The sequence below is a fragment of the Gymnoscopelus braueri genome, assembly GCF_963280865.1.
Source record: "Gymnoscopelus braueri genome assembly, chromosome: 4".
Classification (NCBI taxonomy): Eukaryota; Metazoa; Chordata; class Actinopteri; order Myctophiformes; family Myctophidae; genus Gymnoscopelus; species Gymnoscopelus braueri.
In genome coordinates, this window is record NC_137605.1 from 18,774,911 (window position 1) to 18,790,915 (window position 16,005).

The 16,005-nt window shown below is 41.9% G+C and overlaps 2 protein-coding genes across 2 annotated transcripts; both read left to right on the plus strand.

Annotated features, from left to right (window-relative positions):
• The first annotated feature begins 3,218 nt into the window (after positions 1-3,218).
• Positions 3,219-8,286, plus strand: LOC308083240 (tubulin alpha chain-like). The gene is made up of 4 exons (XM_080425487.1): positions 3,219-3,337; positions 5,446-5,668; positions 6,634-6,782; positions 6,873-8,286. Exons 1-4 carry the CDS (start codon positions 3,335-3,337, stop codon positions 7,845-7,847), a joined length of 1,350 nt encoding a protein of 449 aa, XP_080281613.1. The 5' UTR covers positions 3,219-3,334; the 3' UTR covers positions 7,848-8,286.
• Positions 8,287-13,926: 5,640 nt separating this feature from the next.
• On the plus strand, positions 13,927-15,739 carry LOC308083239 (tubulin alpha chain-like; the record flags this gene model as incomplete). The annotated part of the gene is made up of 3 exons (XM_080425486.1): positions 13,927-14,155; positions 14,351-14,499; positions 14,597-15,739. 3 exons carry the CDS (start codon positions 13,927-13,929, stop codon positions 15,569-15,571), a joined length of 1,353 nt encoding a protein of 450 aa, XP_080281612.1. The 3' UTR covers positions 15,572-15,739.
• Positions 15,740-16,005: the final 266 nt, after the last annotated feature.

A 16,005-nucleotide genomic window follows, 5' to 3' on the forward strand; every position in this document is an offset into this window, starting at 1 on the left:
GTGCTGTTACCGTTTCTGTTCACCCTCTAGTCTTTTTTTATTTTATTTTATTTTTTAATCCAGGGTAACCCATGACAATATCCCCTGCAAATTTCTCAGAGACGCAGCCGCCTCTATTGCTCCAATCATTGCCCACATAACAAACCTCTCCATCAGCCAGGGGCACGTCCCGCAAGATTTCAAACTAGCGAGAGTAATCCCTCTGTATAATAAAGGAAGCAAATTAGACCCTGGCAACTATCATCCTGTTTCTATTCTATGTTCTATCTCGAACGTTATAGAAAGGTTATTATATGAACAGGTCGAAAAGTATCTTGCTGAAAACAAACTAATGTACAAATTCAAATCTGGCTTCAGAACATCTCATTCCACTGACACCTGCCCACTCTATTTGACCAACTAGATCAAACGTGAGGTGGACTCTGGGGAAAATACTGCGGCATGGTCATGCTGGACCTCCAAAAGGCATTTGACATTGTAAATCTCTACTGATTGATAAGTTGAAGGCAATCGGTTTTGTGCATCAGTGAACTGGATGAAATCCTATCTGGAGGGGAGAGAACAGGTGGTGGAGGTGAACAGAACCCTGTCCTCCCCCTCCCAGTGAGCTGCGGCGTTCCTCAAAGAAGCATACTAGGGCCTTTACTGTTCTTAATATTATGTTAACGACATGACATCAGCATGTGATTAAAATTTGTTCTTGTTCGCGGATGACTCTGCACTCCTGGTCTCGGGCAAGGACAAATTGCAGGTTGAAAAATCCCTTAACTGTAAACTCTGTCAAATCTGCACCTGGCTCGCTGATAAGAAACTATCATTACACCTGGGCAAAACGGAATCCATTATTTTTGGGTCCAAAATTAACCTCAGCAAGGCCAAAGACTTCACGGTCAAAGTGGGTGACAATGTTATCACAAGGAAAGAAGAAATTACCTACCTGGCTAGGTTGTATTTTAGAGAACAATCTTTCACCACGGTAGGAATACACTGAGAGTGAGGACACTAGGTGGAGCACTCATCCAATGTCATTTTGACTACATGCAATCTGGGAACCCAGAGCCAAGATGAGAATGAAAAACAGCGCCCTCTGCTGTTTGTACTATCTCATCTTGGCTCTGGGACAATGACAACGTAGCACCCGTGCGCAAGGAAACCGGGGTTTTGGTCTGCCTTCAGCTTTCACTTCCGGTGGTGCCACTATGTTTTCATTCCCACTAATATTTCTACACGGAACACTAACACCACTTCTCCCAGAGAACATGGATCGTTTTGGTTATAAGCCCACTTGTTTCTATGATGAAAGAGTAAGTTAAAATATGAATATCTTTCCGTGGTTTTGTCTGCTCCGCGGACGCTATTGTTAAATTAGTTTGGGTTTGTTTCGAGGGGGAAGGATCGACGGACACGTGAATCCCGCCCACTACATTTGATTGGGTAAAGCGCGGCCTGCTTCCTGATCTGAAGGCACGCCCACTTGTAGCCCAGTGCGTACATGTTATGACGAACCTTCACGACAGATTCCAACGCAGAGCAGAATCTGTTCTTGAGAGATTAGACTACATGCAGCTCATGGTACTCTAGCACCACAAAGGCATTACAAACAAAACTTCAGACCTCTCAGAGCCAACTGATCAGGTTACTACTTAACCTCACACCTGGGACTCACCTAACCCCTGCTCATTATGCTGGTGGGATGGCTCAGGGTAGGGGACAGAGTACAGCAACTTGCAATGGGCCTGGTCTTCAAGATACTCAAGGGATCAGGGATGCCCATGTACCTGTTACATTACTTCGATTACGTGAGAAACACACACAGGCACAACACCAGAGGGAGCTCCACTGATCTTGTTCAACCCAGATTCGGTACAAACATGGGGTTAAATTTGTTCTACTGCTATGCACCAAAATGTGGAATGCCCTACCAACAGCCATAAAAAAGTGTGATTCCTTACCTTCCTTCAAAACCGCCATAAAAGACCAGTGCTCTGTAATGGCTGTCATCAATTCGTAACAATAGTTTTCTTGAATGACATTATATGTCTTTAAAAGAATAGTTCACCCAAAAAATTACTTATTTTCTATCAATTACACACCCTATGAAGCCTTGAATTCATAGAGATTTTTTAGTTTTTGAAGCATTCCTGAGCCAATAATTTGATGACCGGGTGTATTTCATGTATCTGGTAGGAGACTCAAAGGAGTCTCTTTGAGTCTCCTACCAGATACATGCATCTTTCCGCCGGTAATCAAATTATTGGCTTAGGAATGCGACAAAAACTAAAAGATCTCGATGAATTCAAAATGCCTCATGGGGTGTGTAGTGTAATTGATAGAAAATACGTTTTTTTTTTTGGGTGAACTACTCCTTTAAATGTCTTGATGAATTTAATACACAGGACCACAATGGAAACAAGCCCTTAGGGCTTTTTGTGTTATCATTTTTAGCATCATTGCATAATCGTACTACTGTACTGTTTGCAAACTGTTAATAAAGTATTCAATCAATAAATCAATCAATCAATCAATCAATCAATCGATCAATCAATCAATCAATCAATCAATCAATCAATCAAAAAAGCCTATACTGTTGTTGGTCTGTAGGGTTGACAGACTGTGCTTTCATTCTCATATTCAAATTATTCTCACTGGCAGCTGTTGCTGCAATGACACCAGGCTGAATTTCCCCTGGGGATGATATGGGGATCAAATCAATAAAGCTTTATCTCATCTTAAGCTCTACAAAAGGTTGTCAAAATCAAGGAATAATAAAGTCATTAGCACTTTACGAGCCTAGGACAGGCACAGGTTCAGCAACCAATGGATAAGGATAAATAAAAACAGAAAAATACATCAAATGAAGTACATTTTACATCTCATCCTAATGCAAAGCATGGACGTCCCCGTGGTTGTCCTACTAACACACTCTTACAGCACACTGCTGCCATCTACTGTTTAGCAGTGTCAAAAAATAACTCCTCACGTCATCCTGCAGACGTGCATAAAAGTTAAGCCGAATTTATACGGCATCGTACAACGGTGTCGCGTGCCCAAATCTACAAGCTCACAACGCGGATACCACACCCTGTGAGCTTGTAGGTCTGCTATTTGTGATGCGCGGATTGTGCGCGACACGGCCGTGCGACGAAGCATACATCGGGCTTTAGATTTACGTATCAGCCAATGGCTGATGAGTACACACATGACCTCCCCGACCAATCAGCGTTCCAGTGCGAAGAGAGTCTTTCGAACGCAGACCGGAGGAAGTCATTCCACTGAAGTGACTCAACATAATCGGGTGCATTTCAGTAAATCGTAAAATAACCGAACAGACAAAATGGTGAGTAAAATCACAATCTTTATTTCTCTGCCTGCATCGAAATGGATCGTTTCGGGATGATCTATTATAAACCAAAACGCTTTAATGTTGTCACAAATAGACCCCCAATTGTTTTTTTTCCTCTTTTTTTTTACCTCCCTATTAACCGTTACACAAGTGACGTTTTAACAGTTTATATGAATATCGTACGTTTCTTACGTTTAGCTAGGTCTGTATGTTAAATACAATGCTATCATAGAAGATGAAATGATGATCAAAAGGCTTCTTTGGATTTTTGGACGAAAATGTATCTTAAGATGGAATGATGGTTATACATTTTATTCCCGCCTTCTGATCTGCTATGATGTGCCACCAGTTTAATTTATCATACTCCATTGTACGACGGGACACCGTCTTACAATGGCCGTCGTACAATGAGTATAAACTTTACAGGCCTAGTAGAGACCCTACAAAAGATCCTTGATTATTTTAGACAAAAGAACCCTTTCCACAATGATTCCCCGCCTAGTACGAAATGGTACCTACTTCCGGTCTGATTTGGGCGCGGTCACCACCCCACGTGAGCGTCATACTTACAGGATTGCTTTATGGTCGGCGTAACCAGATCTCGCGAGAATGTGTTGCTGACTCACGACCTACTTTACCAAACGGTGACCAGGGTTGCCAAGTCCGCTTATTGTAAGCTACGTTGGGCTTTTTCTGTAAGATCGCTTGTAAATATTGGTGGCTGCGTTTTTTTTGGCTTGTTTCTGAAGTGTAGTTGCATATTTGTTGCTTAAACCACTGGTTCTCAAATATTTTCAAATCAAGGACCCCCGTACTAATATGCATTTATCCACGGACCCCCCCTCCATCTAAAAAAATAGTAATATTACATAAAATGTAAAAAGTAAAAAAGATTTTTTGAAAATAGCTGATCTACAATGGATCGGCTATTTTCAAATTTCCGATGCTTAAAGGTTTAAAGTGCTCGTGTGGCCTAGTCGCTTCCTTTGCGCTTGTTTTCACAGACCGTGTTACTTGTTTCTCTCGCTAAACCTGGCAACACTGACGGGTGACATTTATCTCATTTGCGGCGCCGCCTAGGGGTAGAAGTGAAGTCACTTTTGTCTCTGCGACGTCCGCAGTATGTCATTCAAATTCGGGGTCGATCAGACCATTGTGATTTGGGTAATTCTTTTGTCAAATAGACTTCCTCCTCAAATGGAAGCCATTATTGCCAGTCTGTATGCAAAATAAAAATTCTGTACAATACAGTTCATGTGATGACATGGCACATTTGCCCTTGTACTACTGGGATGTACTACATCAGTGGTTCTCAACCTGTGGGTTGGGATCCCCAGGGGGGTCCCCACATTTTTTTTGGGAGGGGGGGGGGGGGGTTCTCCAGATGACAGTGGAGTGACAATTTAAGGACTTATTAGACCTTTTTTAAATACCAATTAAAAAATGGCATTACTGGCATCAAAATAAATGAACAAACTGTACTATATAAAAACTGGTCAAACATTGGCCAAATAGTCAAATAATAAAGATGAAGAGAAGGAGGCAAAACATTTTGAAAATAGCCGATCTACAAGCTCACAACGCCTCACATTGTTGTGAGCTTGTAGATCGTCTATTTTCACGATATTTGTCTGTGGAATCAGGGTGGGGATCCCAGTTCAAATATTATTATTTTGGGGGGGGTTGCAGCCTGAAAAGGTCCACTGGACTACATGAGCTAATGCGCCAGAGTCGAGCAGGAGTCATTAATTCAGGAGAGAACAGAACATAATGAGGGCGTGGTTATGTAGCTTGATGGCTACCACCACAAAGGACTGACCAAGTTGCTCAGTCTTGTGCCAAGGGACGATGAGTGTGGCTGAAGGTGCTCTTCATCTGCTACTGTAATGAATAGGGACAAAATGGCCTAGCAGCCTCGTTCTGAATTGAAAGTGTCTGTCGTCTGACCTAGACTGTGTAAGAAAGAGAATACTTTTGAGGACGCTTCTCTTCTATAACAGCATTGTATTTGCAAATTTTCCAATAGCTTATTTTCCTTGTACATTCTGTCACACTCAATTCAGAATTCTAATTTTTGTTAACATTTAACTCTTTCTTTGCAGCGTGAGTGTATTTCTATGCATGTCGGCCAAGCCGGAGTCCAGATGGGCAATGCCTGCTGGGAGCTGTACTGCCTGGAGCATGGCATACAGCCTGACGGCCAGATGCCCAGTGATAAGACTGTCGGTGGAGGAGACGACTCCTTCAACACCTTCTTCAGCGAGACTGGAGGAGGAAAGCACGTCCCCAGGGCCATCTTTGTCGACCTGGAACCCACTGTCATTGGTCAGTAGCCCTAATGGAAATCAACCATTGATCAAATTAATAAGTGATCAATAATATCTTACAGCTACTACTTGACCCCACAATTCCCAGATGTGAAAATTTTTAATTACTTCTAATAAGATGTATTATTTTAAATATTATTATTATTATTGTTGGGTACAAAATTCAAATAAGGAATAGAAACTTTAAAAAGCCTTAATACATGTACCTGTATTTTACGCACTATAATAGTGCGGATGCGCCTTATAATCCGATGCGCCTTATATATGTATCAATATTGGTTCCCTTGGTTTCCGCACTATAAGCCGCACCGTCAGTGCGCCTTATAGTGCGGATGCGCCTTATAATGCGGTGCGCCCTATATATGAAAATAATACATTTATTGAAGGTGCGCCTTATACTCAGATGCGCCTTATAGTGCGGAAAATACGGTAAATGCCCTCACCTTAAATATTTTGTTTATTTTAGAAATAGTTCATCTTTTACTCGAGGGGGACAACGCCTGTCGCAAGTTGTCATTTATTCATGTGTGGTCCAGCCCTATGGACTGCATGTGCTAATTTAAAAAATAAAAATATAGTTTTGATGCTCATATTAACCATAGTAAGTATTAAGTTGGTTTTAGTTATGTTTAGGTTAAGTATATTGTTTATTGCTGTACCACACATGGTCAAATTACATCATCAACTTGTGACGGGCGTTGACCCCCTTGAGTCAAAGATGAACCATTTCTAAAATAAAGGAAATATTAAAGGTGTTTATAATTTGTAAGTTTAGTTTATAGAGGGCAATTATTATGTATTAAGGCATATATGGCTTATTAGCCAGGGATACTTTCAAACTGTTTCCTTAAAACGTTCCTACAGTGTTTTTTTATTTATTGTTGGGGACACATATTGGACACAGTGAAGAAAAACAAAGGAGTAATGATTGCCAACTGTTTCCTTGAAACCTTCCATTCACAGATGAGGTACGTACAGGGACATACCGCCAGCTGTTCCACCCTGAGCAGATGATCACAGGAAAGGAGGATGCTGCCAACAACTATGCCCGCGGACACTACACCATCGGCAAGGAGATCATTGATCTGGTCCTCGACAGAACTCGCAAGCTGGTAAGCGCCCTGATGACGTGGTTGTTCTTAGCTGTGTAGCTAACATAAGCTTTAACTGACTAAAGACAATTGTATGTTTCTTTCTTTCAGGCTGATCAGTGCACTGGCCTCCAGGGATTTCTCATCTTCCATAGCTTTGGCGGTGGTACCGGCTCTGGTTTCACTTCGCTGTTGATGGAGAGGCTCTCTGTCGATTATGGAAAGAAGTCTAAACTTGAGTTTGCCGTCTACCCAGCTCCCCAGGTGTCCACTGCTGTAGTGGAGCCCTACAACTCCATCTTAACCACCCACACCACCCTGGAGCACTCCGACTGTGCCTTCATGGTGGACAATGAGGCCATCTACGACATCTGCCGCAGGAATCTGGACATTGAGAGGCCAAGTTACACCAACCTCAACAGGCTAATTGGCCAGATTGTGTCTTCGATCACTGCCTCCCTGCGCTTTGACGGAGCCCTGAACGTAGACCTGACAGAATTCCAGACCAACTTGGTGCCGTACCCTCGTATCCACTTCCCCCTGGCCACCTACGCCCCAGTCATTTCCGCCGAGAAGGCCTATCATGAGCAGATATCGGTTGCAGACATCACCAATGCCTGCTTCGAGCCGGCCAATCAGTTGGTGAAGTGTGATCCTCGTCATGGTAAATACATGGCCTGCTGTCTGCTGTACCGTGGAGATGTGGTGCCCAAAGACGTCAACTCTGCCATCGCAACAATCAAGACCAAACGCAGCATCCAGTTTGTGGACTGGTGCCCCACTGGTTTCAAGGTAGGCATCAACTACCAGCCTCCCACGGTGGTTCCTGGTGGAGATCTGGCCAAGGTCCAGAGGGCTGTGTGCATGCTGAGCAACACCACAGCCATCGCTGAGGCCTGGGCTCGTCTCGACCACAAGTTTGACCTGATGTATGCCAAGAGGGCCTTCGTCCACTGGTATGTTGGTGAGGGCATGGAGGAGGGAGAGTTCTCTGAGGCCAGAGAGGACATGGCTGCCCTGGAGAAAGATTACGAAGAGGTGGGCACTGACAGTGTTGGAGAGGAGGATGAAGGAGAAGAGTACTAGAAGACCACCCTTGATACACTACTTTCAGTTTGCTGTTCTACTTTTGCATTAACATGATATCAAATTACTTCTGCTATGTTTTACATGTTCGGTATAATAATTCTGAATAGTAGGAAAATGGTTGTTTAGTCAGTGGCACTGAGAGGCTTTGGCCAAAATGTTACTTTGATGGTTTGTTAAGATATGTCTGTGTTAGTCAGACACTTAAAGCGAAACGCCACAGCGACTGAAAGGTTCACATTCCAAAATATTGTCTGTTTGAGTTTTCAATTGATTTATCCTTAGTTACTTTTTGAAGTTGTATTCATCCAGGGAGGTTTGCCAATACATGCAATCTCTTTGTTAGAAAGATGAGCAATATTTCCTTTATTTGAAATGGAAAAATAAAACTGTACTAAACTAACAGGTGGAAACAATAAACTAAAGTTATATCAAGCAATGTGTTGTACTGTGCACTATTTTGCCACAAAGGATCAAACCTTACATAATACAACTATGCATGTTAAATACAAAAACATGTTGAATGCATTGTCTGTAAAATGAAAATCATATACTCTGTGTGTGTGTGTATATGTGTGTATATAAATAATGCATTACACACATAGTATGATGTATATCTCCTTAAATGATGTGTACATTGTTAGTGAATATATGATAATTAATATACTGTATCAACAGATCTTTAAGTGAGTATCTGGACGAATACATGTCCAATTTATTAAGCATAAGTTATCCTTAAAATGCCTCAAAAGTTATGCAATGTACCTCTGCAGGTCAGTCAGTAGTCAAAACAAAAGTCGGTACAGTGTAGGCTTTAAAGTTTTCATAAGTGGTTTCCAACTTGCTTGTGGAGCCTGGTGGCTAATGTCACATAAGCTGTCCAAGTTATTATGTGGTGTGCTGAGGACGGATTAACATGCTACTCATCTTGTGTAGCTCATCATAAGAGGGAATGGGAGGGGTTCTCCAAAACAGTGTCCAGCTTCGCTCTCATCCCCATCCGCAACCACCTCCAGATTATTCAGTTCAACTCCATCTACAAAGCTAGCCTTCCTCACATCCAGCTGTTTAGTTTGTTGGCATACCTTGATGTTATTGTTACCCCCCAACATACCATGGCAAAGAAGAGGACACTTGACTAACAGACTGGTGGAACATCTGCAGCAGCCTGTTCCACAAGTTGAATACCTGAGCCTCAGGAAGAACAGCTTGGTCTGTCCCTTCCAGTAGAGGTGTTTTCAGTCGAGTTTTTTGAAGAACTTCAGGCTACTTGATTTGTCTATTTGAGAGGGACTGTATATATATTAATGAACAAAGCAATCAAATACAGTAGTCTACAGTTGGGAATACAGTGTAAATATTTAGGAGTTAGCCAGAATACAAATTTTCATCCGTAGTCCCTGACATGTAACAAAACAAGATACCACAGAAAGTAAGACAAAATACAAGGTAAAAACAAGTACATTAATGTTGTCGTATATGGTCTCATCGATCAGATGGAAACAACTATAACATAACTATTCCCTGAGTGCAAGAATATAACAAGAATCCAGTTTGAAAGTGGGTTTGTCCATAGAAATGCTTTTATTTCCATAGACATGACATCTGCGTGTTGCCAATCACAGAGTGTAACTTAAATCACAACAACGTCACAATATATACAGACAGACATTTGACATAGGACCTTCCTCCCAGTCCTCCTTCTGACCACTCAAACAGGTTTTTTAGGAACAAAAGACTTCTTGGGGTGGGCCTTCTCAGTCAGCACAATGGATCACACAATCTGTCTTGGTTTTAACACATAACATTTATCTATCAAACTGTATTTTTACACAAGCTCATATTATGAAATCATTGTTTAACATCTTATTAGCTTCAAAATAAGACCACACACGTTTTCAACCTTGTATGAATGATTTAAACAAAACGAGATGATTCAAAAGAACATGACATTTAGGCTAGTGACAATGGCCCCCAAAAATGTTGATACCCCTCCCGGAGTTAGGACCAAACACAACATAGTTTTTCCTCATCTCTAAGGCCTCCCATACATGAAATGGATTGTTGTATACAAATATTTTACTGCAAAAGTGGTGAAATTGATATATAAAGTTATACACCCCAAACTAAAAATAAAGCCTGGCCGTCTGGGGGTTGAGGCATATAAAATCATTTAGATTCACAATGGAAGCTCTGATAGGTTTAAAACTTGGCATACTTGAAGTCAGGACATCCCTCTACATTCTAGAAGAGACTGTCAATATCTGAATGTAAATAGGAGATACAGTCATTTGAACACATACCTACAATAGACTGAAATGTAAACATGTAGAATGTTCTCTTTACTTTGTAGTGACTCTGACATGGATTGTCATAGCAAGACATATTAGGTCTTGTTGGAAAGGTGTTACTAAAAAGGTTACTGAATCCAGCAATACCAATTGTAGCTTTAATACTCATGGAGTTATGCCACTAAACGTATATGGTGTCCCAAATGGGGAAATCATTAAACAGTCCTAATAAAATCTACAGTATCACACAGATTCGTTTTATTTTCAATTCACTTATCAAGGGTGGAAAAATATTAACAAATTCACTTGAGTAGAAGTCCCTAAAATGTATGAAATGTCCCAAACTTGAGAAAATTAGAAATTGTATGCAACTTCAACAATAGTGCAGAGAAAAATGCAGGCCTACAGTAGAACTAACAACTATTATTTAGCAAATGTGGCTGAGGGAAACTAAGCTCCACCCATTTGATGTTATCCTCATAACAGAAAGTAATTAAATGATGTAGAGTTTATATCATTTAACATATTTGGTTACAGGTTATACTACAGTATTTGGGTCCATCTGCTCTATCTGCATCGTATTGCGTACATTGCAAATATTGCAGACATTGGGACATGTGTTCAAATGACTGTATCTCCTATTTACATTCAGATATTGACATTCAGTCCTGACTTCAAGTACTCCAAGTTTTAAACCTAGCAGAGCTTCCATTGTGAATCTAAATGCTTTTATATGCCTCAACCCCCAGACGGCCAGGCTTTATTTTTAGTTTGGGGTGTATAACTTTATATATCAATTTCACCACTTTTGCAGTAAAATATTTGTATAACAATCCATTTCATGTATGGGAGGCCTTAGAGATGAGGAAAAACTATGTTGTGTTTGGTCCTAACGGCGGGAGGGGTATCTCGAAAACTAAAGCCCTTTTTGGCTGTTTGTCACAGGCCTAATTATTCTTAGATTCAAGAAGAGAAATGACATACAACTAGCTGGTTTCTCCCAACCACATTTGTTCATACTTGTGTACTTACTACAAAATAAGCTTTTACTGTGAAATAAGAATAATTACAAGAATTCAATTTGAGTCTGCATGACTTTACCTTTACCCTACTTTCTATGGACAGAGGGAGATAACAGATGCGTTCACCATAGTCTTCACCTTGCATAAAGACAATAGTATTGTAATCAGCCGCTTGGTAACAAAAGACTTGGCCCAGAGACTTGTTTTGGTCCAGGACAAAGGCCAGGATCCTAATAAAGTGTTGACTGATCAACACATCAATACTAGCAGAGACATGCATCTGTTCTGTATTCAAATCTGCTCTCTCATCCTCTTGACTCCAAAAGGTCACAGCCTCACCTGCAAATTCCCACACTGTTATTAACCAATAATAAATGATAATATTACTTTAGATTTCCTAATCCATATTTAATAGATACTTTTAGTCCTGGATATACCATAATGTAGCCTACTTGTTTGTGGTGAATGTTGTCACCAGCCCATGAAGCTTTCCCCCAGGGACCAGGCTCCGATGCAGCTGACAATGGAGGAGTCATCAGATAACTGCTGTTGCTGCTATGACGCATGAATTTCACCCCAGGCATCAATAAAGGTTTATATCTTGCCATCTACCATGAACGGTTGTCAAATTAGATAGGAATACAGTTATTACAATACAGATTCGGGTCCCAGAGATAAAAATTCCATTCAATGGGGGTCCGTAGCCTATTGCATGTTAAAATGGTTGAGAATCACTGCTAGACCCGTAAGGATCTTCTCTTGTGGGGGTCCCTGGCGTATCTTTTCAAATGGGGGTCCGCGGGCTAATAAGTGTCAATTTGGGGGTCCTTGACATGAAAAAGTTTGAAAACCACTGCTTTATCCCATATATTAAAATAGGCCTGAAAACGTTTTTGTTTCAGAGGGCATTTTCGTGTTGAATTGTTGTTTAGTCACATCTGTTTTTAAATCTTGCTTTTAAATATGATTGATGATGTTTTACCATGTGGCACTTTGAGATTCCTTGTGAATGAAAAGTGCATTACAAATAAAATGTATTATTATTTATTATTTATATTATAACTCTATGCTTTATCTACTGCTGCCACCTTTTGTTTTGGAGTGGATGTGTAATAAATAACCACCGACATCATGGAACTACGCAGTTAGAATTCCGTATCAACCAATGGCTGATGAGTACACGTGATCCCCCCAGCCAATCAGTGTTCCAGTGTGAAGGGATTTTTGAAATCAAACTGTAACGTCTCTCTGGAGAAAATCATTCCGCTGAAGTGACTCAACATAACCGGGTGCTTTTCAGCAAATTGGTGAAATAACCGAACAGACAAAATGGTGAGTAAAACCGCAGTCTTTCTTTCTCTCTCTCTTAAAAGAAATGTATCGTTTTGGGTTGGGATGATCTATTCTAAACCAAAATGCTTTAGTTGTGTTTTTTGTCACAAACAGACTGCGACTGACACGAGTTTTCCCCCCTTACGTTTGAATAGTTTATGAAGACATACGTTATAGCTAGGCCTACTAAGTCTGTATATCTGATTATATTAAATACGATAGATACGATGTTATAGAAGACGAATATGTCTCAAAAGTCGTCTTAGGGCGCGCTCCCACCACACTTTTATTTTACCTCTGGGGCGGAATCGGCCAATGCTTTGTCAATGCAAATGCGTGGATTCATGCGCTTGCAGATTTTTTCCAAGAATCCACGCATTTGCATTGACAAAGCATTGGCAGATTCTGCGCCAGAGGTAAAATAAAAGTGCGGTGGGAGCGCGCCCTTAGTAGTGGCTTAGTTGTCTGTTTGTGGAGAAATGTATCTCGAGATGGACCGATTGTGGTAATCGACAAAGAACTTAATGCGTATTTGCTCAAGTTAATTTACCCCCTCACACACACACACACACACACACACACACACACGCAAAGTTATGATTCCCGCCTTTTGAGCTGTCATAAGCATATCATACTCAAGCTATAACGTCTCACGTCGACACCCTCTATAGATCAGTTTTTGTCGGGAATGACGTGACAAAATGGGCTAGGCTAAGGCTAGCGGCTAAGCAAGCTGCTTCTGGAAGCATCCCTGACCTAGATTGTGTAAGAGGAGTTTTGCGACGTTTTACTTTAGTCTGATATAACAGCATCGTATGTACTGAACTTCCTATAGCTATTTCCATACATTATGTCAATAACGAATTATCATGATCTCCGCTAGTTCTGGTCCATAACGTTAGAAGGAGTTCTCCTTAACGCTATATGACCTTTCGGCCATTGCCCCAATTTGCCCGATTGTGTCCGAATACCGCCGGTCGACTTTAGTAAAAAATAAATAATACACTTTTGCTACTCACCGAAACAAAGACGGTTTTAATGTGTTGAAAGGCTACTCTCCTTGGTGGAAAGACTCTAAGCCCCCCACCGTCCCTGTAAAATACACATTTTGGCCAGAAAATAAAAATTTACATCGGATGGAGAGGAAAAAAATAGATTCTCCACTGCGCCCCCTACAGATCTTGTTAATAGAACATTTTAATTGACCAAATCTCCAGGGGGCGCAGTGGAGTAACTAAAGTGTTTTTCCGTCTGGTGGAATATTTTCCTTCTTACGCTATCAAGAGCTAGATCTCCGCCAGGCCCGGGATTATGTTTTCGCCCCTGTTTGTGTGTATGTGTCAAATATGCTACAAATGTCAACCCTGTGAGAGATGTGTGCTCTACTGAGTGCCCCCTTCTAGTATTAATTTGTGCTTCATGAAATTTCTTCCTATGCAGCGTGAGTGTATTTCTATGCATGTGGGCCAAGCCGGAGTCCAGATGGGCAATGCCTGCTGGGAGCTGTACTGTCTGGAGCATGGCATACAGCCTGACGGCCAGATGCCCAGTGATAAGACACGGGGTGGTGGAGACGACTCCTTCAACACTTTTTTCAGCGAGACTGGAGGAGGAAAGCATGTCCCCAGAGCCATCTTTGTCGACCTGGAACCAACTGTCATTGGTCAGTAGCCCTAATGAAATGGACCATCATCATATTATCAATCCCTTGCATCTACTTGATCATAAAATTCCCAGATTTGAACATTTATAAATACTTCTAGTAAGGTGTATTATTTGTATTATTATTGTTGGGGGCGAAATGACATAAGGAATAGCAAGCAACTTAAACTGTTTCCTTAAAATCTTCCATTCACAGATGAGGTGCGTACAGGAACATACCGCCAGCTGTTCCATCCTGAGCAGATGATCACAGGAAAGGAGGATGCTGCTAACAACTATGCCCGTGGGCACTACACCATCGGCAAGGAGGTCATTGACCTGGTTCTGGACAGAACTCGAAAGCTGGTGAGAGCACTGATAATGTTTTTATTAGAGAACTGCTTAGCTTGTGTAGCTAACTTAAGCTTTAACTGACTGAAGACCATTATATTTTTTCTTTCAGGCTGACCAGTGCACTGGCCTCCAGGGGTTTCTCATCTTCCATAGCTTTGGTGGTGGTACTGGCTCTGGCTTCACTTCCCTGTTGATGGAGAGGCTCTCTGTCGATTATGGAAAGAAGTCCAAACTTGAGTTTGCTGTCTACCCAGCTCCCCAGATTTCCACTGCTGTAGTGGAGCCCTACAACTCCATCTTAACCACCCATACCACCCTGGAGCACTCCGACTGTGCCTTCATGGTGGACAATGAGGCCATCTATGACATTTGCCGCAGGAACCTGGACATTGAGAGGCCAAGTTACACCAACCTCAACAGGCTCATTGGCCAGATCGTGTCTTCGATCACCGCCTCCCTTCGCTTCGACGGAGCTCTGAATGTTGACCTGACGGAGTTCCAGACCAACTTGGTGCCGTACCCTCGTATCCACTTCCCCCTGGCCACCTACGCCCCAGTCATTTCCGCCGAGAAGGCCTATCATGAGCAGCTGTCAGTTGCAGACATCACCAATGCCTGCTTCGAGCCGTGCAATCAGTTGGTGAAGTGTGATCCTCGTCATGGTAAATACATGGCCTGCTGTCTGCTGTACCGTGGAGATGTGGTGCCCAAAGACGTCAACTCTGCCATCGCAACAATCAAGACCAAACGCAGCATCCAGTTTGTGGACTGGTGCCCCACTGGTTTCAAGGTAGGCATCAACTACCAGCCTCCCACAGTGGTTCCTGGTGGAGACCTGGCCAAGGTCCAGAGGGCTGTGTGCATGCTGAGCAACACCACAGCCATCGCTGAGGCCTGGGCTCGTCTCGACCACAAGTTTGACCTGATGTATGCCAAGAGGGCCTTCGTCCACTGGTATGTTGGTGAGGGCATGGAGGAGGGAGAGTTCTCTGAGGCCAGAGAGGACATGGCTGCCCTGGAGAAGGATTACGAAGAGGTGGGCACTGACAGTGTTGGAGACGACGAGGGAGGAGAAGAGTACTAGAAGACCATTATTTGTGTGCTGAGATCCTCTTCTGTTCCTTTTTCTTAAATTGTTTCTGAAGTTCTGTTATATATGTTTGTTCTTCATCTGAAAGGTTTATGTGTTTTTCCCTTTCTTTTCTCTGCACATTCCTATCCTCTTGAAAATAAACAGGGTGAAATGAAAAAATGTTTGCATCGTTTTGACTTATAGATTGACTCTTAGAATACACATTAATCCATTGTTTTTCCCTCCCTAATCTGGAATAGTTTGGACCAGGCAGGTTTTACGTAAAAATGTATACAAATGTATATGTTTATGCAAAATGCATTTGCAAAACAGTGTAGAGGTTATAAGTGCCTTTACCTTCCCTCAGGCTTCTGATTAACAGAAAGATTGAACTTTGTTACTACAGTTAATACCTTATGTGAGCATTGTTGCAGTACCCAACAATG